The following is a 24,029-nucleotide window of genomic DNA, read 5'->3' as shown; positions in this document are numbered from 1 at the left end:
TTGTTCAAATGAGCCAATGTCAATGGCGACAAATCTACAGTCAGCATCTGCAATCGCCATGAGAACAATAGAAAAGTATTTTTTATAATTGAAAAACTCGGATCCACTTCCAACTGGTTTCCTAATGCAAATTTCTTTGCCATCCACAGTCCCCAAACAGTTAGGAAAATTACAAATGTCCATAAATTTTCCAGCATTTTCCAGCCACAGTTCAGTTGTGGGTTGGGGGCAGGAATTCTTGACGTAGAACGTCACATAAAGCACAGCAGGTGTCTGCAACAATCCCAGAAAGGGTGGACACTCCAATCCGGAATTGGAAATGGAGAGATGATAATGTCTCTCCAGTAGCCAGGAACCTATGGAACAGAAAATGGAAAAAAATCAGTACATGGCTTTTAGAAAAAAATGGAAAAAAAAATCAGTACATAGCTTTTAAAAAGAAGGGAAAAAAAAGTCAGTACATAGCTTTTAGAAAAAAAATGGAAAAAAGTCAGTACATATCTTTTAGAAAAAAAGTTAGTACATGACTTTTAGAAAAAATGGAAAAAAAATCAGTACATGGCTTTTAGAACAATCATATTAATGACAGATGTTTCTTTTTCAAAATTACATACCTTACACCAACAGACGTTCCTCAGCATGAATTGCCATAGTTGTGTCATGCCTGGTGATGGATCCTCGCACACGTTACAGTAAGTCAACGAAGATCTGTTCCGACACCCTGGTGTAATCGAAAAGTTCTGAGGGTTTGCCCGCAGCTCTGTGTACAACGTGTGGTAGGCTCCACGGCTCTCTCGGACTTCAACAAATGGGTGTTGCCAGTAGTGACAACGATGTCTTCTCCGTCTTTCTCTTTTTCTTTCTTCATAACAAGCAACAGCAAAGGCATAAGCCAAGTTCAAATCCAAATCCAGATTACGATATAAGCTCTCCATTCTGAGATCCATCTTGCAGCAGAAAACAGCAGCAAAAGATGAGGATTTCATCTGTACAATGGTCTATACAGAGAATTTCCATGAGACACGCCCATTGGACGTGGCTTATGTCTAGGAAATTCTCCTGGAAAAGCATTGTCCCATCGAACGCTTGCGTATAAATATCGCAAACACATGCCAAAACGCATGCAAAAACTGCAATTTTTGGCGTCATGCATAAGGTGATGTGGATAAAAAACGCTGTGTTAGCATGCGCTTTGACATGCGTTTGCGCATGCGGATAATATGCTGTGGACTCAATCGCTAATGTGAACCTAGCCTAAACGACACCAGTACAGCAGAACTCCCACAGAAGCAACACCACCATCACATGTGCGCTCCACGCACCAAACTTGTCTGCATAGAACAAAAACACTAAGACCGACAATCAGCTGATGGGTCATGTGACTATTTAAAGGAAGGTGGGAGTGGTTACAAACCAACATCAGCTGACCAGCCTAAAAAACAACTTCCAGCAAGAGACTGACATTAACTATTGCTAGACCAAAAGAAAAAAAATAATTTAAATTTCAGCAGACCCAGAGATGCCACGAATCCCTAAATGATTAATGAAACCACCTCTCCTCCCGCTCCCTTTGACCACTCACAATCTGGCTTCTGACCTCACCATTCCACTGAAACTGCCCTGACTAAAGTTACCAACGACCTACTAACTGCCAAACCCAAGCGACGCCACTCTATCCTCCTCCTACTGGACCTATCATCTGCCTTTGACACAGTGGACCATTCCCTTTTACTACAGATTCTCTTATCTCTTGGCATCACAGACTTGGCCCTATCTTGGATCTCCTGATACCATTATACTATACCGAACTGGACATTCATCTTCTTCCACTCACACACCACCTCCTCACCTTGCCCCCTATCTGTCGGTGTCCCCCAAGGTTCAGTTCTAGGATCCTTGCTCTTCTCCATCTACACCTTTGACCTCAGACAGCTCATAGAGTCCCATAGCTTTCAGTATCACTTCTATGATGATGACTAGTGATGAGCGAGTATACTCGTTGCTAGGGTTTTCCCAAGCACACTCGGGTGGTCTCCGAGTGTTTGTAACTGCTCGGAGATTTAGTTTTTGTTGCCTCAGCTGCATGATTTACAGCTGAAAGACAGCTTGAATACATGTGGGGATTCCCTAGCAACCAGGTAACCCCCACATGTACTCAGGCTGGCTAGAAGCTGTAAATCATGCAGCTGAGTCAACAAAAACTAAATCTCTGAGCATTTACAAATACCACCCGAGCGTGCTCGGGAAAACCAGAGCAAAGAGTACACTCGCTCATCACTAATGATGACACACAGATCTACCTCTCTGGACCTGATGTCACCTTCTTACTATCCAGAATCCCACAATGTTTGTCCACTATTTTATCTTTTCTCTCAGCTAGATTTCTAAAACTTAATATGGATAACAGATTTCACCACCTTTCCACCATCTCACTCAACCCCACCTACAGACCTATCCATCAAGGTCAATGGCTACCCATTCCTCCCAGTCCCGCAAGCTCGCTGCTTAAGGGTAACCCTTGACTTTGATTTCTCCTTCAAACCACACATCAAGCTCTTTCCACTTACTGGCTCCAGCTCAAAAATATCTCCAGGATCTATACAATTCTCAACCAAGAATCTGCAAAAACACTAGTGCAGCCCTCATCTTCTTCTGTCTCGACTCCTGCAACCTCCTGCTTTGTGGCATCCCCTGCAACACTCTCACACCCCTCCAATCTATCCTAAACTCCGAAACTCCACTGCCCGACTAATCCACCTATCCCCCTGCTATTCCCCGACTTTTCCTCTCTGTCAATCCCTTCACTGGCTCCCCATTATCCAAAGACTCCAGTTCAAAACTCAAACAAAAAATGGCATACAAAGCCATCCAAAACCTGTCTCCTTCATAAATCTGTTACCTAGTCTCCTGCTACTTACCTACACGCAACCTTTAATCTTCAAAATATATCCTTCTCTACTCCCCTCTTATCTCCTCTGTCTACAATTTCATACAAAATTTTTCCCATGTATACCCCCACTCTGGAACTCTCTAACCCCAACATATCAGATTCTCGCCTACCATGATAATCTTCAAAAGGAACCAAACTGCAGCATGACCAGCTATACCCTCACCTACTGTACCCTCACCCATTCCTTGTAGATTGTGAGTGCTTGAGGGCAGGGTCCTCTCTCCTCCTCTACCAGTCTGTGACTTGTTTTGTTCAACTTTATTGTACTTGTTTTGTGTTATTTTCCCCCCTTTTTCACAGGTAAAGCGCCATGGAATAAACGGTGCTATAATTATAATAAAAAAAAAAAAACTATGTTGCCAAAGTTCCTGTATTCTCTATGGAAGCCATTAACACATTCATTACAGGAAGTTCACTCTACTTAATACAAAAGCATTGGGAACTGTGCGCCGGACTCTAGATCCATTTTGGATGCCTCTACTTAATGTGTAATGTGTACCACAGAAGATCTATGATACAACGTTTTAAAATATAGAACATGATAGTGGTACAAAAGTACAATGTTTATTCGCTTCTCACTGCTACTTCAAATTAGGCGGTATACAGAGAACTAAAACACAGTACCAGTCAAATCAAGTTGTATGGTACAGGGTGGGAAAATATTGGAAGCAGCCTCTGCGTTTTACTAGCTCCAAATTCCCTTATTGGTGAGGGCATTGGCTGTCAGAATTCCACCTCTAGTAAGGTATACACAATATATTACATAGTTTAAAGGGAACCTGTCACCCCGTTTTTTGAGATTGAGCTATAAATACTGTTAAATAGGGCCTGCGCTGTGTGTTCCTATAGTGTATGTAGTGTACCCCGATTCCCCACCTATGCTGAGATATAACTTACCAAAGTCGCCGTTTTCGCCTGTCAATCAGGCTGGTCAGGTCGGGAGGGCGTGGTGACATCGCTGGTTCTTCCTCAGCTTTACGTTGGTGGCGTAGTGGCGTAGTGGTGAACAAGCAGCGCGCGATCTGCGCTGTAATCCCTTGCATCGGTGGGGGCGGCCATCTTCCTGGGGCCGCGCGTGCGCAGATCGAGTGCTCTGCTGCACGGGGCTTCAGGAAAATGGCCGCGGGATGCCGCGCGTGCGCATTAGAGATCGCGGCGGCCATTTTCCCAAAGCCGAGATGCAAACTCGGCTTTGGGAAAATGGCCGCCACGATCTCTAATGCGCACGCGCGGCATCCCGCGGCCATTTTCCTGAAGCCCCGTGCAGCAGAGCACTCGATCTGCGCACGCGCGGCCCCAGGAAGATGGCCGCCCCCACCGATGCAAGGGATTACAGCGCAGATCGCGCGCTGCTTGTTCACCACTACGCCACTACGCCACCAATGTAAAGCTGAGGAAGAACCAGCGATGTTACCACGCCCTCCCGACCTGACCAGCCTGATTGACAGGCGAAAACGGCGACTTTGGTAAGTTATATCTCAGCATAGGTGGGGAATCGGGGTACACTACATACACTATAGGAACACACAGCGCAGGCCCTATTTAACAGTATTTATAGCTCAATCTCAAAAAACGGGGGTGACAGGTTCCCTTTAAGACAGAAAACTAATTTATTTTACATTTTGGACAAAGTAATATAATTTTCTCATATTCAGTCCAAAATAGAATTTAAAACAAGTTATATTTTGAAATGTATTAATTACCCAATACATTGTCATATATTTGTTGCTTAAGAACCTAACATATTGTAGTTAATTAATGTCATCTGCTCCAGTCCCCTTACTGGATTGCTAACATTGAATAGATAAAATTGCATTTTTCTAACATCGACAGTCCTTTCATGTTGCTTACTTGTATGGTATGTGCTTGCTGCCATTGACCAGAGCGAGAATGACATTGCCAAGTGCTGACAGAGAGAGACACAAGCCCGTGCTGCTATCTCTATTTTTACTCTGCACCTTTACGCAGCTTCCCAGATCAATAAGATGCAATCGACTGCGACCTCCCGACACTGCCAAGAGAAAAGAAGGCAGGTTAACCTTTGAGAAGTGTTGCACGCTCCAATATATTATGATACAGTGTCATTACAATTTTTGCACTCACAGCATTAACACTATAGGGAAAATGTTTCATAAATGAAATACTGGACTAAGAGAGCCCCAAAAACTGTCCCAAGTGACATGTACCAGATGTATACAAGTATTTCTAAGAATATATTTTAAAAATGCCTCCCTTTAAAGGAAAAACTATGATCAGAAAATTATCTATTGTTTACATTAGGTTTTTGTGTTACATATATTTTTTTAGCTCTTTCTAGACAATGTTTTTATTTTTAATTTTCCAATTTAAAAAACAAATAGCAATCTTGCAATTTTTATATTAACCACTGGGAGTTTTTAGACTTATACTTCCTGTCCTTTCTGTAATGGTTATCCAGCAAAGCTTCATATTACCAGAGATAGGATTATAATGACAAGTAATACCTCTATATTCAGCTCATTAGACACTTCAATACAAAAGACTTTCAGGATGAGACCATTGTGGCTATGTACATGTGTTGTTTCCTGAAGTAAAGGGAAGTTAGAGACTAAAAAATTCCCAGCGGCCAGTGTGAAAATTCTATTTTTTTATTACAGATTGTGTTAAAGGGGAAAAACACTGCAAAAATTGTAAACAATAAATGTAACACAAGAAAACCCAGATTTAAACAACTGTTCATTTTTTTTATGATATACGACTCCCATATAAGATCATCTACTCTCCAACTGTATGAGCTTGTAGTGTAACACATGTATGAACTGAACTATTGATAACACTGTGGGAATGGAAAAGGTCAGAGATAATTTGTCTGCATATATTGCTAAATAGCCTCTTTCAGACAGTTTAGCTAAGAAAGAGAACGTACATAAGTTCCCTTGCTATGTTGCCATATGCCTATACCTTAACGCTAAAACCAATATCTAGCTAGAGCGCATTGTTCCACTATTCCTTAAGTGATTAGAGCAAATTCTGATATGGTATTCACAGCTGCAGAGCAACACATTCAGATAAAGCCTCATCTGTTCAGTATAGTTTGGGCACTAAAAGTGAACTAAATTTGATTTTTCTCCCTCAAAGATCTGAATTGTTGCTTAATTAAATATGCAAATACATTGAAATATACTTTCATTAGATGGATACATGAAAGATATGTAAAAGTAAACTCCAAGTCTCTTACCATCACCCTAACCCAGGAAATCTGCTATGTATGTTCTATTGCTATTCATGCAGGTATTATGTAAAATTATTGCTTCATTTTCCTACTTTCCATAAAATGGTTTATTTGTGCTAGATTCATCATTCGTGGCTTTTCTCTATCGAGTAGGGTCTACAGAACATGACTTTGTCATTCGAGAGTTAGATGGAAGCGAATAATTCTTCTGCTTTCTTCTTGTACTTGGTTGTCATCAATCAACCGGAAAATAAATCCATCCAACACAGTGCTGAGCATGAACTCTTACTGTTCCTTTCAGTTAAAATTGCTTTTGTTTAAATCTTCTAGTTTTTGGTTACGTCTTGTCACTTTCGATCAAGCTTGGCTCACATGTAGGGCTCTTGCTATATGCTGATTTCAGATCTTGTTGAATTCCACTGACCGGTCATTGACTGTCTGTTATTGTTTATGGGTAGGTTTATTTTTCCTAATACTTTACATAGTAAAAAAATATTAAAAACTGAGAGTTCTCAGTGGTTGAAACCTTTTAATAGCTAACTGAAAAGATGATGACATAGAATAAAAAAAAGAAAAAATAATAATCTCGAACCAGGAGGCGGAGGTCCAGGTAGAGGAGGTGGACGTGGCAGTGTAGATGAAGAGGAAGTGGAGGAGGTATCCAACACAGTTTTTGTAGGTTTTTCGCTCTTTTTGGGGAACTCACTTAAAAGAACATAGAATAAAAAAAAATAAAATAAAATAACAATCTAGAACTAGGAGGCATAGGTCCCAGTGCGGGAATTAGATGGAACAGGTGTAGGAGGAAGAGGTAACCAATACTGGTTTTGTGTTTTTTGTTTTTTTTTGGTGGGGGAGTAGTCTAAAAACAGGCAGTGTATTAATCTGCTGGCACTGTCTCTCTGTATGCGGCTGTGTAATACTCTGCATTTTTGGAGTTGTAAAACAATGAAGAAATCATCAAATAAGAGACGTGGCTGTGTTGATGCTGGTAGTGGTGTAGCTGCTGCAGAGAAAGAGAGCGCGTGGTCAATCTGTGTTTGTTACCAGGGCTGTGGATTTGGAGTCATGTAGTGGAAGTTGGTGTCCATTTTCGTGGAGTCTGTATAAAATAGCCTGCCTCCAACTCCTAACATATATAATACATTTGGTACAGTAGTCCAAAGCAATATGTGCTGTAATTTTTGGGATCTGGGAAAGTTATGAAATCTACTATATAATTGTCTAAGGGTCACTTTCGTCTGTCCTTCTTACTTTCTGTCACGGATATTCATTCGTTGATTGGTCTTGGCAGCTGCCTGTCATGGCTGCCGCGACCAATCAGCGACGGGCACAGTCCGGAAGAAAATGGGCGCTCCTTACTCCCCGCAGTCAGTGCCTGTCGCCCGTATTCTCCCCTCTGGTCACCGCTAACACAGGGTTAATGCCGGTGGTAACGGACCGCATTATGCCGCAGGTAACGCAATCCGTTACCGCCGCTATTAACCATGTGTGTCCCCAACTTTTTACTATTGATGCTGCCTATGCGGCATCAATAGTAAAAAATGTAATGTTAAAAATAATAATAAAAAAAAAAAACTGCTATACTCACCCTCCGTAGTCGCTCGCGCCGGCTGCCATCTTCCGTTGCAGGTTCCGGTGGCAAAGATGGTATGGGAGAATATGAGCAATATACTATGTGGCTGGGAAATATACGTGACTGTGCAATATACTACGTGGGCTGTGCAATATACTACGTGGACCTGCATATTCTAGAATTCCCGATGCGTAAAGGTACCTTCACACTAAACAACTTCACAACGATATCGCTAGCGATCCGTGACGTTGCAGCGTCCTCGCTAGCGATATCGTTGTGTTTGACACGCAGCAGCGATCAGGATCCTGCTGTGATGTCGTTGGTCGCTGCAGAAAGTCCAGAACTTTATTTCATCGCTGGACTCCCTGCAGACATCGCTGAATCGGCGTGTGTGACGCCGATTCAGCGATGTCTTCACTGGTAACCAGGGTAAACATCGGGTTACTAAGAGCAGGGCCGCGCTTAGTAACCCGATGTTTACCCTGGTTACCATCGTAAAAGTAAAAAAAACAAACACTACATACTTACCTTCCGGTGTCTGTCCCCGGCGCTCTGCTTCTCTGCACTCCACCTGCATCCTGTGTCAGCCAGCCGGAAAGCACAGCGGTGACGTCACCGCTCTGCTTTCCGGCCGCTGTGCTTACAGTCAGTGCAGGAAAGCAGAGCGCCGGGGACAGACAGCTGAAGGTAACTATGTAGTGTTTGTTTTTTTACTTTTACGATGGTAACCATGGTAAACATCGGGTTACTAAGCGCGGCCCTGCGCTTAGTAACCCGATGTTTACCCTGGTTACCCGGGGACCTCGGCATCGTTGGTCGCTGGAGAGCTGTTTGTGTGACAGCTCTCCAGCGACCAAACAGCGACGCTGCAGCGATCGACATCGTTGTGTGAAGGTACCTTTAGAGTCGGGCCACCATCTAGTGTACTATAATTGTCTATTCTATCCTTGATCTAAGGATGTAGGCTTTTAGTTAAGATGAATCTCTGCTGCACTTTATGCTTGCTGGGTGACAGAATGTAAAGCTGCACTCAAAATGTGATATGTGCGCAAAGGAAAACACCTGTGTTACGCTAGACAGACTGCAGCCAGAAAACAAAACACAAACACCCAGAGAAATAGTGTGTCTCCTGTGGCTCGGCAGAAAGAAAATCTGACCACAAAACACAAGTTCAATGGATCAAATCCATGTTTCAACAATATGGTAATGTGTCCACACATCTTCACAAACTGATTGATGGGTCTGGCCCATTTAACTTCTGTGTCTCCAAATTGGACACATAGCCTAAGCTTGCCCTTTACGCCTTGGAGGAGCTAGCCTGCCCTGCTGCAAGTGTAATGTCGGAATGTGTGTTTAGAATGGCAGATGGTGTGATCACAGACAGGCGCATGTAATTGTCCACAGCATTAAAATCCAGGTGTGGATCCCTCAGGATTCGTCTATAACTTTGGCTGAATATAGAAGTATACCAGCCGCACCCAGTCATTGTTAGACTGCACAACAGTCTGTTTGTTCTATTTTCCATCCACAATGTTTTGTGGTCTACCCAATTTTTTTTTAAAAAGGTTGTTTTGCAGATTACACCCACACAGGATGTTTTGCAGAGAACCCGCACAGAGGCTTTTTTCAGAGTATTTACACAGATATGCGTGCAGAGTACACACAGAGGTTTTTCTGGAACAGTGTTCCTACAGACACGGTTGCGGTGTAGAAATTATTTTTTTTACATACAGTATTCCGAATTTCCAAGCAATAATTTTTTTTTTTTCCGAAAAGGAGAAATGGTCAAAATTAAAAATATAACCAGTGCTTTCAGACCTCAAATAATGCAAAGAAAACAGATTCATAATCATTTAGAAACAACAATACTGTTTTAACTCAGGAAGAATTCAGAAATCAATATTTTGTGGAATAACCATGATTTTTGTCACACTCACGCCCTGACTGGTGGGCGTGAGCTTGGGGGGGTTTGGGGCCCCACTGTGCCACAAACCAGTCTACCCAGGAAGGGGCGTGACTATGACAGCTGCCTGGGTTTCCACTGGAGCCTCTGATGGTGAGGTCAGGCTTGTGCAGCAGGCAGCTGCCAGGTGCTACTCCAGGGTGGTGTCTGGCTGTGGCTGCTGATCCCACTTGGAGAACAGGAACACTAGGACAGGTGCGGGCATCAGGCAGGACTGGCAGAAGAGCACGGCTGAAACTCAGACGAGTAGGCTGGCACGGCAGAGACACAGGGCTGGCAGGCACTGCAGAGAACACAGGGCTGGCAGGCACGGCAGAGAACACAGGGCTGGCAGGCACGGCAGAGAACACAGGGCTGGATGGTGTGGTGTATGAAGGAACAGGTAGGGACCTATTCACACAGGAGGTGCAGGTATGGATATGTAGTATGAGGAAACAGGTAGGGACCTGTTCACACTGGAGGTGCAGGTAAGAAAACAAGCAGAAAGGAATGAAGTATGAAGGAACAGGTTGGGACCTGTTCACACAGGAGATGCAGGTACGGAAACAAGCCAGAAGGAAAGGAGAATGAAGGAACAGGTTGGGACCTGTTCACACAGGAGATGCAGGTACGGAAACAAGCCAGAAGGAAAGGAGAACGAAGGAACAGGTTAGGACCTGTTCACACAGGAGATGCAGGTACGGAAACAAGCCAGAAGGAAAGGAGAGTGAAGGAACAGGTTGGGACCTGTTCACACAGGAGATGCAGGTACGGAAACAAGCCAGAAGGAAAGGAGAATGAAGGAACAGGTTGAGACCTGTTCACACAGGAGATGCAGGTACGGAAACAAGCCAGAAGGAAAGTAGAATGAAGGAACAGATTGGGACCTGTTCACACAGGAAGAGAAGTGCAAGGCTGCAGATAGGAGCGGAAGAGCAGCAAGAGATAGCATAGCAAGAAAAGCTAAGCAGAGCAGAACCGCAAGGAATGCGGAGAGGAGCTGCAGCAAGAGATTTCTGCAGAAGCTAAGCAGAGCGGAGCCACAAGGAGTGTGGAGAGGAGCTGCAGCAAGAGATTACTGCTGCAGCAGAAGCTCAGCAGAGCAGAACTGCAAGGAATGCAGAGAGGAGCTGCAGCAAGAGATTACTGCAGCAGCAGAAGCTAAGCAGAGTAGAACGGAGCAGAACCGCAGGAGTGCGGAGCAGAGGCAAAGCTACAAAGGTACAGAGCAGGCAGAGCCACAAGAGTGCAGAGCATAAGCAGACTGAGAACACGAGGAAAGACACAGCAGGGAAGGAAGCCACAGACAAGGAGACAGAGATAGGACTAAGTTAAGACAAGGTAATGGAACAAGACAAGGAACAAGAACAAAGACACAGGGACCAGGATATTCTGCCTCCTGGAGGGCGGACAACAAGATCAAGGCAAGAACACAGCGAAAGACCACTAGAGAGGGAGCAACACAGAGGAAGGCCTGGCAAACTCAGAAGCTAAACACAAACTGAACTAACACATTGCACAGGCCCAGTCCACTGGGTGGAGCTGCACTAAATACTGGAGGCCCCTTGGTAATTGGTCAGGAACAGATTAGACAGGTGCACCTGATTCCTATAAGAACCAGAGAGTTCAGGCGCCACACAGCCAGGAAGCATGCAGAGGGCAGAGGCACAGAATATGGAGCTGGCAAGAAATAGAAACCACATCATGACCTGGAGCAGTGGGTAAGATAGTGTGAGAGATGAGAGGCCATGCCGTGATGCCAGCAGAGTTGTTAGAATTTTTAATCACAGCTTTCATGTGTCTTGGCATGCTTTCCACCAATCTTTCACACGGTTCCTGGTGCAAAAATGTAAGCAGTTCTTCTTTGTTTGATGGTTTGTGACTATCCATCATCCTCTTGATTACATTCCAGAGGTTTTCAATGGGGTTCAGGTCTGGAGATTGGGCTGCCCATGACAGGGTTTTCATGTGGTTGTCTCTTAATAATTTTTGCCTAAACTGTATGTGAGTTGCAGAATATACACAGAAGCTTAAAAGACAGTACTCCAAACAGGCGGGCGGGTGCAGAGTACACACAGCAACTTTTAGGGCAGTACTCCCACAGATGGGTATTTAGAGTGTACACAGTGGCTTTTAGCACAGCACTACCATATATACGGTATGGGTTACAGAGTACACAAAGTGTTTTTTTTGCAGTGCGTGCAGTCCCTATCTGTCCCTCACTACAGCTGCGTCCTATCCCTACACTAATGAGAGCATAATGCCAGCGGGACTCATGATCCAGTCTTTATACAGGCCGGGTCAATACTTGTCATGACTGTAATGGCTTCCGAAGTGCCCACAATCTAAAAGCTATTGATTGGCCTTTCAACTAGCTTTATTAGACTGGCGATCCCAAACAGGAAACTGGACCTGCAGTAAAAGGTCCATGTTTGGGGTTTCGTTACCAGTTCGGGTTCGCTCATCCCTAAACAAGAGGTTTGCGGTTTCTGCTCACAGGCTTACAATCAATGAATGAAAAGGTGTCGATCACTGAGGACTCTCAATTTATAATATTTTGCTAGCTACTGGCTAACAGGATACAAATATATATTTTTCCTGTATACGATACAAAAAAAAATCTATATAATTATGTTGGCTAAATTGTTTGCAGATATAGAAATCTCATCCTGCTTAAATTCGTTTTAGGGAAAGAGGCGGTGGTGTCAGAAGCAGGGACTGTCAAGGATGGCGACTGAAGGTATGAGCGCTAGGGACATAAGCTGCAATGACCTCTTCGTCACTTCCCCTAAAACAAGATGTCATCAGGGGATGGTGGTCACATAAGCTGTGGTAACTGACCGAGGCATCTCCTTCTGATTATGTCCCGTTTCAGGGAGTGATAGAAACTGTGGGGAAGGAACTGTAGGGCCATCCTCCTGGGATATCCTATTTCAGACTCCCCTCAAACTAATTGTCACAAGATATAAAGAAAAAAAAGCACATGTAGGGAATATCTGTATAGGGAGAATGGAAAGGAATTTTATAATAAGGCAAATTACAAAAGTCGTTATGCCTTAAAGATGCAGTGGGGAAAATAAGTATTTGATACCCTGCCAATTTTGCAAGTTTTCCCACCTACAAAGAATGGTCTGTAATTTTTATCATAGGTACACTTCAACTGCGGGAGACAGAAAATCATATTGCATGATTTTTACATAATTAATTTGGATTTTATTGCATTAAATAAGTATTTGATACAATATAAAAATGAACTTAGTATTGGTACATAAACCTTTACCCACAATTACAGAGGTCAGATGTTTCCTGCAGTTCTTGACCAAGTTTGCACACATTGAAACAGGGATTTTGGCCCACTCCTGTATACAGATCTTCTCCAGATCTTTTAGGTTTTGGGCTTGCCCCTGGGCAACATCGAGTTACAGCTCCCTCCAAAGATTTTCTATTGGGTTCAGTTCTGCACATTGCCTACGCCACTCCAGGACCATGAAATGCTTCTTACAGAGCTACTACTTAGTTTCCCTGGCTGTGTGTTTCGGATCATTTTCATGCTGGAAGACCCAGCCATGACCCATCTTCAATGGCCTTACAGATGGAAGGAGGTTGTTGGCCAAAATATCGCAATACATGAACCCATCCATCCTCCCTTCAATACAGTACAGTCGTCCTGTCCCCTTTGCAGAAAAGCACCCCCAAAGTATGATGCTTCCCCCACCATGCTTGATGGTTGGAACGGTGTTCTTGTGGTTGCACTAATCCTTTTCCTTCCTCCAAACACAGCGAGTGGGGTTGATATCAACTTTGGCTCTACTTTGGTCTCATCTTTGGTCTCATCTGACCACATAACCTTCTCTCATGCCTCCTCTGAATCATCCAGATGGTCTCTGGTGAACTTCAAACGGGCCTAGACATATGTTGGCGTGAGCATGCCCTGCAGGTTTTGAATCCATGATGGTGTAGTGTGTTACTAATGATAATGTTTGAGACTGTGGACCCAGCTCTCTTCAGGTCAATAACCAGGTCCTCCCATGTAGTTCTGGGCTGATTCCTGACCTTTCTCAAAATCATCCTCACCTGACAAGGGGAGATTTTGTATGGAGCCCCAAACCAAGGAAGATTGACAGTCATCTTGTGTGTCTTCCATTTTCTAATAATTTTGCCAACAGTTGTTTCCTTCTCACCAAGCTGTGTGCCTATTGTCCTGTAATTCAAACCAGCCTTGTGCAGGTCTACAATTTTGTCCCTGGTGTCCTTAGACAGCTCTTTGGTCTTGGCACATGGTGGATAGGTTGGAGTGTGATTGAGTGTGTGGACAGGTGTTCAAACAGGTGCAATTAATACAGGTAATGAGTGCAGAATAGGAGGGCTTGTTGAAGAAAAACTAACAGGTCTGTGAGAGCCAGAATTCTTGCTGGTTGGTTGGTGATCAAATACTTATTTCATGCAATAAAAAGCAATTTAATTATTTAAAACTCATACAATGTGATTTTCTGGTTTATATTTTTAGGTTCTGTCTCTCACAGTTGAAGTGTACCTACAATAAAAATTACAGAAACCTCCATTCTTTGTAGGTGGGAAAAAGTGCAAAATCGGCAGTGTATCAAATACTTATTTTCTCCACTGTAGATATTTATAAACAGCTCTGTAGGTACTGTATATATTGTATGCCATTTTAATCAGTGTCACTAATATTGATGGTTATATTCTTTGTATGTGTTGGGTATTTGATGTTTGGTTTTCCTTTGATGATGCAGGATATCAGATTCTTTTTTCAAAAAAGTTCATAGATGGTCTAATTCTAGAGTGCGGATTTTTAATAGTATTCATTATTCTGTTTCAAAATGGATGGAATTATGAACAAGTACAAAATACATGAACAATACCATTAAAGGTCTAAACTTATTAATGATTTTTGACTCTTAGTACATTCCCCGTCACTATGTCTCACATAGTTATAGAGCGTGCACACTGCAGGAAAGTGACGTTTAGATTTTTTCAGTTTTTTATGCTGGATTTACACTTACTGCCTCCTTTCCCACTTTTCTCCATACGATACTGATAAATGTGCAGAGTAAAGAGCATGTGAGAGTTTCTGTGGTCATCTTCATCACAATCCCGTTGGCTGCATTTGCGTGAGGCAATAGCAGCATCCAGGAAAAAGGCCGCTTTCTCAGCAGTTGGTGCTCGCAGTTCACTCTGGTTCTGCAACTAAACACAAAGCAAATATAGTATAAGCGATAATTAAGTAATTTCTACAGTTTTAGAATTGTGGAGGTGGACTATGTGGATGCAGAAACTCACTGACACTGATCAACTGGTGTAGAAGAAGTCCAAGGCATCTTTTAAGTTACAGGTGGGAACCAAGTCAAATGCAGAACTGCTCAACTACTTGCTCATGGCTATCTCTAACATGAAAAAACACTTTCTAAACATGAAAATATACATATAAAATATATTATTTTGAAATATTACAGTGTACTATTATGATATATAATATATTATAATATACACTGTGCATGAAATATTGATTGGATTTAGATTTTTCTTTTATCCTGGCACATTTTATTATTTGATACAAGTAAACCATTTAAGGGGGTTATCTGGGACTACCTATCTGTGTTGCCCTACAATGATCTCCCCTGGCTCAGGGTGGTCATGCCATCAATTCTCCTGTTTCTTGTGGTCACGTCCGCTCTGCTAACTGCTAATGTCAGGTTGATTGACAGCCGCCTCCCCACTCCCCGCTACTTTAGACTGAGCTCTGTCAATGAATATGACATCGGTAGTGACACCATGTTGACGGAGCAGAGCAGAAGAGAATCACCAGTAGGAGCAGTGCATGACCACTCTGACCTGGGAGAGATTGTCGCATGGCAGAACAGACAGATAGTTTGCAACTGTTTGCCGATAAGCGCTTAGCCCCATAGGAAAAAAAAAGTCCAGGATAACCACTTTAGCACTTCTATTTTTTAGAACATTCTTATTTTGCTGAAATGTTAACACAGTCTCCCCAAAAATTTTTTTTTGCAAAAAACGTCAAAACAACACTTTGATACACACAACCACCAATATGAGTGCACTTAATGTGGTATACATCTGTTGATCCTTATCTTCTCAATAGCTTTAGCCTATGCTTGAAAAGCTCTTTTTCAGGATTTATGCAATTTCTTTGGTGCAATACTTCATAGGTACTTACCTTGTGTCCCCTTGCCTTTGTGTTCTTCTTTTTGTGGTTCCAGAAGCTTGATTCTGTAATTTTATTCTTTTTTAAAATACTAATAAAAATTATTTTGTTTTAATTATACACATCTTGCATTTATCGTCCTCTCCCACTCATATTGGTGGTTGTGTGCATCAAAAATTTCTTATTTTGCTGCATTTTTTTCCACAAAAGCATAAAAACACTTTGCATAGCTATGTATATATAATACATATAATATACTCCTCAACGTTGAAATTGCAGCCCTAAGAAGGAAAACTTGTGGAATTGCCGACAAATGATGTACCAGATATGTTCGATGGAAGACAAGAGATGCCACAGGCCATGGAAGCAGATTTAGGTCATGCAGGCTGCTTATAGTAGCACAAACATCATGAGGGCTGGCATTGTCGTATTGAAAAATGTCACCTGGGAAACTTTGGAGAACTGGTTCCATGACCAAAACAATGTAACGCTGAACTGTTAAAGTACCTTGAATACATGTTACAGTGGTCCAGCTACCGTACGTTATGCCACCTGTGACAAAGTAACTGTCAAAGTACTAGAGGAGAGGTATGTTTCACTAAGGGTGTTAGCTTCAGTGATAGCAACCTAGCAAATGCTCCAGCACACCAAGTGCTAGAAGGGGTTGATCAGCCATACTTAGTGCTCGGCTGATTGAACAGCTGTACAGTCGGAGTAGACCAGAGAATAAATATCCAGCCTTCTAGAGCATTCAGTGTGGGGTTGGCCTGGAGGTGCAAGCTCTGGAGCTGTTTTTTCATGTTAAGGGAAGTTGAACCTTTTCTTCTTTGTTCCTAAATATGGCAGATTCCCATAGCAACAAGGACTGTGCCATACATTATGTTTTTGTTTTCATGTTAGGCCAGGAAGGCCAGGTTTTCTTATATAATGTTGCACTGGTTTATGCAGTATATACTATATAATCGTCTAATTATGTCTGTTACGGAAATCCCACGTCGCTGATTGGTCGTGCCAGCTACCAATCAGCAAATGGCGCAGTCCGACCGCGAATTGATGCGGGATTTGAACCATGCTTCGCTGATTGGTCGTGCCCAGCCAGCCACGACCAATCAGTGATATTGGCGCGGGATTTAAACCCCGCTTCGCTGATTGGTCATGCCCAGCAGGCCGAGTGACCAATCAGTGATATTGGTGCGCAATTTAAACCCCGCTTCTAGAATACCCGATGCGTTAGAATCGGGCCACCATCTAGTTCTTAATAAACCAGTGGATGATTTAAAAAGACAGTATCCTGTGTCTATCTCTATGTGCAGCCAAGTGAGCCGATCTACCACATACCCCACACCAAAATCCCAGTAGTACAGTAGTAGGACCGGCACAATGATTCCTCATGAAGGCCTCCCCATGGCATTGCCCACATTGTCTCCAGATCAATCTCTGGCTAACAATGCATCCAATACAAAAGTGCGAGTCTTCGCTCAAGTGGAAGACCTCCAATCCTGCTTCCATTGCAGTCTTGCCTGCACCATAGCCTGCAGTCTCTCCAGACTTCTTCCCCATTGAGCACATCTAGGACGTCATTAGTCAGCAATTGCAAAGGGAGCTTAGAGCTGCAGATCGTGATGATTTTCATGCTCAGTCTTGGCAGAACAGACTGACTTTTTTATTTGACTCTCTCAACTCTATGCCAATAGATGTTGTCATAAGAAAGAATAATCAAGCATGTAACATAGTAACATAGTTAGTAAGGCCGAAAAAAGACATTTGTCCATCCAGTTCAGCCTATATTCCATCATAATAAATCCCCAGATCTACGTCCTTCTACAGAACCTAATAATTGTATGATACAATATTGTTCTGCTCCAGGAAGACATCCAGGCCTCTCTTGAACCCCTCGACTGAGTTCGCCATCACCACCTCCTCAGGCATAGTAACAAACACTTATCTTGATAGCAAGTTGGGGTTATTGTCATGCCTTGGTTTTGGGGATTTGATCCAGTGACCTCTTGCTCCGTTGTCGGTTATCCTGTCTGCTGGGCTATTGCCCCTTTTTTTTTTAGAGTAGGGCTCATCCGGGATTTGAACCCGGGACCTCTCGCACCCTAAGCGAGAATCATACCCCTAGACCAACGAGCCAACGACAGACCAATGAGCCGACGACAAATTTCAATTGTTGATACTTTTTTTCTTGCAGGACACTAGCTGCAGTTAAAAGTGTCTAAAATTAGCTACAGTCTTCCTCCATTCAGGACAAGTGTACGTGCATGCAAGAATCGTGAGGAACTAGCATTCATCCGACAGGCATTAAAAGTGCATAGGTACCTTAAAAATAGCTGCAACCTGCATGGTTTCTATTGGATTTTAGTAAACTAATAATTGGAGTACAGATGGCTTAAAACAGGGGTGGGGAATCGTTTTTCTGCCAAGGTCCATTTGGATATTTATACCATCCTTCAGGGGGCGTACAAACTCCGCCAACAAAGTACATCCTGACTCTGGCACTGGTTTCAGGACGTAATCTTTTATTGCATGCCCTTCAGTGTTCAGTTGTGAACACTGCATGTGTGTGCTAACTGAGCAAGAAGAAATTAATGAGCTGGTGGCAATCAAAATACACCTCCCTGCCCAAGAAGGCGGTCCCTGAGAATCTGCTCGGGTGCTTGATAAAAGGTCATCAAGGGCCATATATGGCCCTGAGGCCTGAGGTTCCCCACCCCTGGCTTAAAATCTTCCCTCTCCTTCCCTCCAATTTTCTTCATAAGTAACTTGATCTTTTATTGGACGTCATACTTATATTTTATGATAAATTGATGCTGATATTGCCCTGTTTATTCTTTTTTTGTATCTTTGTAATTGAAAATGTTATAATCCATCAAAATTTTCATTTAAAAAGAAAAAAAAATGATCAGGCAGAATCAGTTCAACCGGACATAATTATACACACATGCAGTCATTTCAGATAAAATGTATGAATTAGGGACCTAAACTGCAGGTGTTTTTATTTTTATCAGATTGCACAATATGTTATATGTCACTATTTTCTAGCATCATCTAAAGAAACTTCAGCAGACAAATTCGTTTAGATAAGTGATACAGAATTCTATTCTATCACTCAATTTTCAGCATTCTGGGGCTGCCACGGATCAGATACAGAAAGAAAACAGACTGTCATGAATAGTAGATTGATTTACAATGTAATAGAACAACTCAAAACTCAAATTAATTGTTTTAGATTTTTCAAAGCTTGCACTTGACATCCCCCTTTGAAAGATATACTGGAGCTGCCACCTTTTCCTATCTACCAAGATGATTGATTTTGGTGCCTGATACATTTCTAATTTATTACTACTCGTCATAAGTTTTATTATCATGGTTCACTGCACAGCAGCAAACGCTTTGTGTTTATTTGTTGTCACACAGTCACCTAAACAGCATGTTTCTTATATTAAATCCATTCTATCCATTCTACCCTACCTACTGTATCCTCACCCATCCCTTGTAGATTGTGAGCCCTCGCGGGCAGGGTCCTCTCTCCTCCTGTACCAGTTGTGACTTGTATTGTTTAAGATTATTGTACTTGTTTATTATGTATACCCCTCCTCACATGTAAAGCGCCATGGAATAAATGGCGCTATAATAATAAATAATAATAATAATAATAATAATTCTATAAAGTTTTATACTGGGTTTATAATTTACAGCTTGTTTCTGATATATTGAGGAGAATGGCTGTGCATTTTATTTGGAGATTTGAGGCTACTAGCCTGTTTTGGGGGAGAAGGAGGTCCTCTCCCTACTTATGGAGAACTGCAAGCTAATGTAGGGAGGTTTAGGCCAATTTCACTTGTTGCGGATTTGTTGCAGATGTGCGATGCAGATTCTGAAGTGCAAGACGCCAGCAATTAACAGTACAATACAAGTAAATGGATTTATGATAACCCGAATCACACATTGCAGAAAAAAACTAAGCTTAAATTAAAGCATGGGGTGGATTTCAAGTCTTCAGTGTGCTTACTGTTTTGCAAAATTTCATTGCGGTTTTCACCCTATTCAAACCTTAGTAAATGGAGTAAGACGAAATCCGCAAATATCACATGAGGATTCCGTCTGTGGATTTGCCGTGGATTTGTCGAGGATCTGTAACCAAATCCGCAGCGGAAATTTTCTACAACATGTGAACATATCCTTATAGGCCAAACAATGGTATGCAAATAAGCTCCCCTCCAAAAAGAAGTAATCTGGTCCCCTGATGCCACCGATTGGAGGTCGGAACCCTATAAGTCAATGTCTAACCTGTTGTGAATTCTGTGGCAGAGCTCCCTCCTGTGGTCACAAGTGGTACTTCGGCTGATTCTCTCTGTGAGCTTCCGTTGGTGGAGGAAAGTGGTACTGCGGCTTCTGAGTTTCCTTCCTCAGGTGATGTGGTAAGTCGTTAGGTGCTGCTCTATTTAACTCCACCTAGTGCTTTGATCCTGGCCTCCAGTCAATGTTCTAGTATTGGACTTGTTTCCTCCTGGATCGTTCCTGTGGCCTGCTGCTCTGCATAGCTAAGTTCCGCTTTGCTATTTTGTTTGCTGTTTTTTTCTGTCCAGCTTGTCTATTTGTTTTTTCCTGCTTGGTGGAATCTCTGGGACGCAGAGGGTGTACCTGCGTGCCGTTAGTTCGGTACGGAGGGTCTTTTTGCCCCCTTTGCGTGGTTTTTGTAGGGTTTTGTGTTGACCGCAAAGTTACCTTTCCTATCCTCGCTCTGTTCAGAAAGTCGGGCCTCACTTTGCTAAATCTATTTCATCTCTACGTTTGTCTTTTCATCTTAACTCACAGTCATTATATGTGGGGGCTGCCTTTTCCTTTGGGGTATTTCTCTGAGGCAAGGTAAGCTTATTTTCTATCTTCAGGCTAGCTAGTTTCTCAGGCTGTGCCGAGTTGCATAGGGAGCGTTAGGCGCAATCCACGGCTGCCTCTAGTGTGGTTGGAGAGGATTAGGGATTGCGGTCAGCAGAGTTCCCACGTCTCAGAGCTCATTCTATGTTTTTGGGTTATTGTCAGGTCACTGTATGTGCTCTGACCTCTATGTCCATTGTGGTACTGAATTACCTTATCATAACACTAACCCTTTATCAAACCAAGTCTTTAATACATTTTATTGCATGACTTTCGTTTGCTGTCAGGATAATTGTGAAATCTAGGGAAACACTACGCTGTGACATTAGTGGGGAATAATAATATTAATATGCCAGTAATAAAAAACCCAACATAAGCATAGATTTGAAGAGCTGCCAATAGAGAACCCTGGTATTCATTCACACAAATCATATTAGATTAAAGCTAACTCTGAATTCAAGCTATAGATATGAGTGTACCCTAATAACACCCATTATCAGGCTTCCATTATTTTTCATCAGCTTATGAAGCATACCATACAACTTTGTTCTGAAGAGACAGCTCTAGTTACCTGCATGCCGCATATTGGATCCTCACACAGGTAGACTCCAGGAGACTGGCCATCCTGAAGACTGCCGGTAGCCACTTCTGATAACAGGTCTCTCAGGTTCTCCTCCTTCCCCCACACTTCCACTGCTGACACTCTGACCGAGAACCGAGCTCCTGTCTTTTCCTTCCGTTCATTAATCAACTTAAAGAGCCATGAAATAGCACAGGGGATAATGCCAAGATTCTGCATGGAGTCATCCTTGCCAATCATAGTGTATGACTTTCCTGTCGGACACAGATTTGAAAAGAAAAACATAGAAATGTATTAGATTTTCCTGTACACGTTTATTCTGCATTCAAATATTTTCATCAATATTTATTTAAGTAAAAAACAGTTCTGTTATTAATGATGTATTTGTGGAATATTCCTAGTTGCTCTAAATGGAAAGTCACCCTAGTAACACGTATCCCTCTCTAGCGTATGAATAACCCCATAAGAGTGACATGTCCACAAACACTGCTAGGGTTTGAGTTGGTTAGATTTCACATGATTTCATTTACTGTACTCACTTATATAGCACCATTAATTCCACAACATTTTACAGACATTATCGGCTCTGTTCCCATTGGTCTCACAATCTACATTCCCTATCACTATGTCTTTACAGTATGGGAGGAAACCGGAAAACCTGGAGAAAACCCATACAAACACAGGGAAAACATACAAACTCCTTTATGAAAACCGCTGAACCATATGATTGCCTAAAAAGCCGCCCATTTATCTGGCACCCATTTCCAGCCTTTTCTATGCCTAGGACCCTTAAAAGAGGCAGTTTAAGTAGCACGGTATAAAATGGCTGTGGGTGAATCAGGGCATCCAAGATGTTGGCTAAGAGTTAGTGCCTTGAATGGGGCACCCTTTTCCCGACTCCGAATTCCCTTCTACAGTAAAATGTGCTTTCCAATCCTGACAATCCCTACAATTATTTTTTAATAACGTTTAACGTATAATTGATAGATGGTAATATTGGAGCGCTGCACACTTCTTCACATTGGTTGCTTAGTACTTACCAAGCTTGGAATGCCCGAAGCAGAAAACGCATCCATCTGCTCCATTCACAACAGACTGGATAACTTCAGCAACTGTTCCAGCGCACACCTCTGCCTATATGGGACAGGTAGAAAAGTCATCTCATTATCTATACATATAATTACATTTCAACTTTAATCCAATGCTTTGCTACAAATTTAATAGTAAGATTCAAATGGATAAAACATTATAAGATTATGCACACAAAGTTCTCTATCCCCATCAAGTACAAATCTGGAGTGCTGACACCGCTGCTCATTATTTCCTATCCGCGCTGCATTGCTTTGAAACCATTCACACATAATTCCTCTATCCTGACACAGAAACCTAATAAAGGAATCTTCTGCTCAGACAAGTCTAAGATATTCCATGGGCTATAGTAGATTTTCAGAACTTCTAAGGTATAGATCTGAATATCCAAATACTTAGCAAACTAACCCTTGACATCATTAGCAAGAACCCCATAAAGATTTATACAGACACATCACCTACAGACAGTCAGAAGATAATTTCCTTTACAATATTCACACATTAATATACAGACAGGGCTGCATTAAGTTAAATGGTTATTCCACCTAAAAGATAAGTATGGCTACTGAACCATCTCTAGTAGGGATGAGCGGACCTGTAGAGATTCGGGTTCTGGTGTCCAACCTGAACTTTATTCTACAGTTCAGTTCCAATACCAGAACTTAAACCAGAAAACAATGGGGTCCCAAACTTCTGGATGGAAAATACTCTCTTTCGAATGTTTATGGTTATCTTTACTTAATATTTAGGGCGAACGTTACTAAATACATGGATGAGAGTTTTGACTTACAGATCAGAGCTTCAAATCTGTACAGATATAAATTACCAGCCTAGGGGGAACGTGCAGCATACAGATTTATTACTGAGTTCAGTGGGAACAGTATAGAGAGAGCTCCTAGCTTCTACCCAATGGTGGCTGCATTCCGCCAGCATTTTTTCATTAATGGCTGTCTTACACACATTTACAGATTACTTTGATATTGAGTGTTTGATGGGATTATAAGTTTTCTGTTGCATGTACTGTACATGGACAGAGCTATGACGTTAAAGGAAACCTGTAAAGGGAGATTTTAGCGTGCACTCAGTCTACTAGAGGCGAGGTGCTGGTGTAATGGACCAAAGGGTCCTAAATAATAGTAAATTTTATAATTCACCGCACACTCTAATTAGATTCTGTACAATGGATTCATGCAGATAAAAGTGTGGATTTATTTATACATTTGGGAGCATAACAGAATAAAGCAGCTCATGCGATCTGACACAACGTTTCGGCTCCGCCGGAGCCTTTTTCACGTGATCGCTTATTCCAGTGTGAAAGGAACATACGGAGGAGGGAAAGAGATCCCAATGGTGACACTTACACTAATGAAGATGCAATGGCCTATGTGTGGCTGCTGGCCAGATGAGGGTATTCTGTCGGAGACGCTGTGCTGACCGGCTTGGTCAATCCCTTCTAATGCTTTCGGGTGTGACAATGTACTTCTAGGTTCTCAGTTAATGTTATCCGAGAATGCTAGTGTGCTAACTGAGTGTTCAAGTCCTCGCTGCTGCATGTCTCGTGGCTGTTCGACAGTCACAACACATGCAGGGATTACCTGTTTGTTAGGCAATCACTG

General features: G+C 42.4%; 1 protein-coding gene and 1 non-coding gene across 2 annotated transcripts in view; both read right to left on the bottom strand.

Moving 5' to 3' along the window:
* The window catches only part of KIF26B (kinesin family member 26B), a 616,088-nt gene that overhangs the window by 81,015 nt on the left and 511,044 nt on the right, over positions 1-24,029 (bottom strand). The window contains exons 7-10 of the mRNA XM_069769230.1: positions 22,365-22,458; positions 21,316-21,578; positions 14,704-14,887; positions 4,802-4,961 (exon numbers count right to left, since the gene is read on the bottom strand). Coding sequence (XP_069625331.1) covers positions 4,802-4,961; positions 14,704-14,887; positions 21,316-21,578; positions 22,365-22,458 — 701 coding nt within the window. The remainder of the gene's footprint in view (positions 1-4,801; positions 4,962-14,703; positions 14,888-21,315; positions 21,579-22,364; positions 22,459-24,029) is intronic.
* TRNAP-AGG (transfer RNA proline (anticodon AGG)) lies at positions 17,928-17,999 on the bottom strand. The gene has a single exon. It is a non-coding gene; the product is annotated as a tRNA-Pro (tRNA).

The sequence above is a fragment of the Ranitomeya imitator genome, chromosome 5 (genome assembly GCF_032444005.1).
Source record: "Ranitomeya imitator isolate aRanImi1 chromosome 5, aRanImi1.pri, whole genome shotgun sequence".
Lineage (NCBI taxonomy): Eukaryota > Metazoa > Chordata > Amphibia > Anura > Dendrobatidae > Ranitomeya > Ranitomeya imitator.
This window is presented reverse-complemented; position numbering and strand designations above follow the sequence as displayed.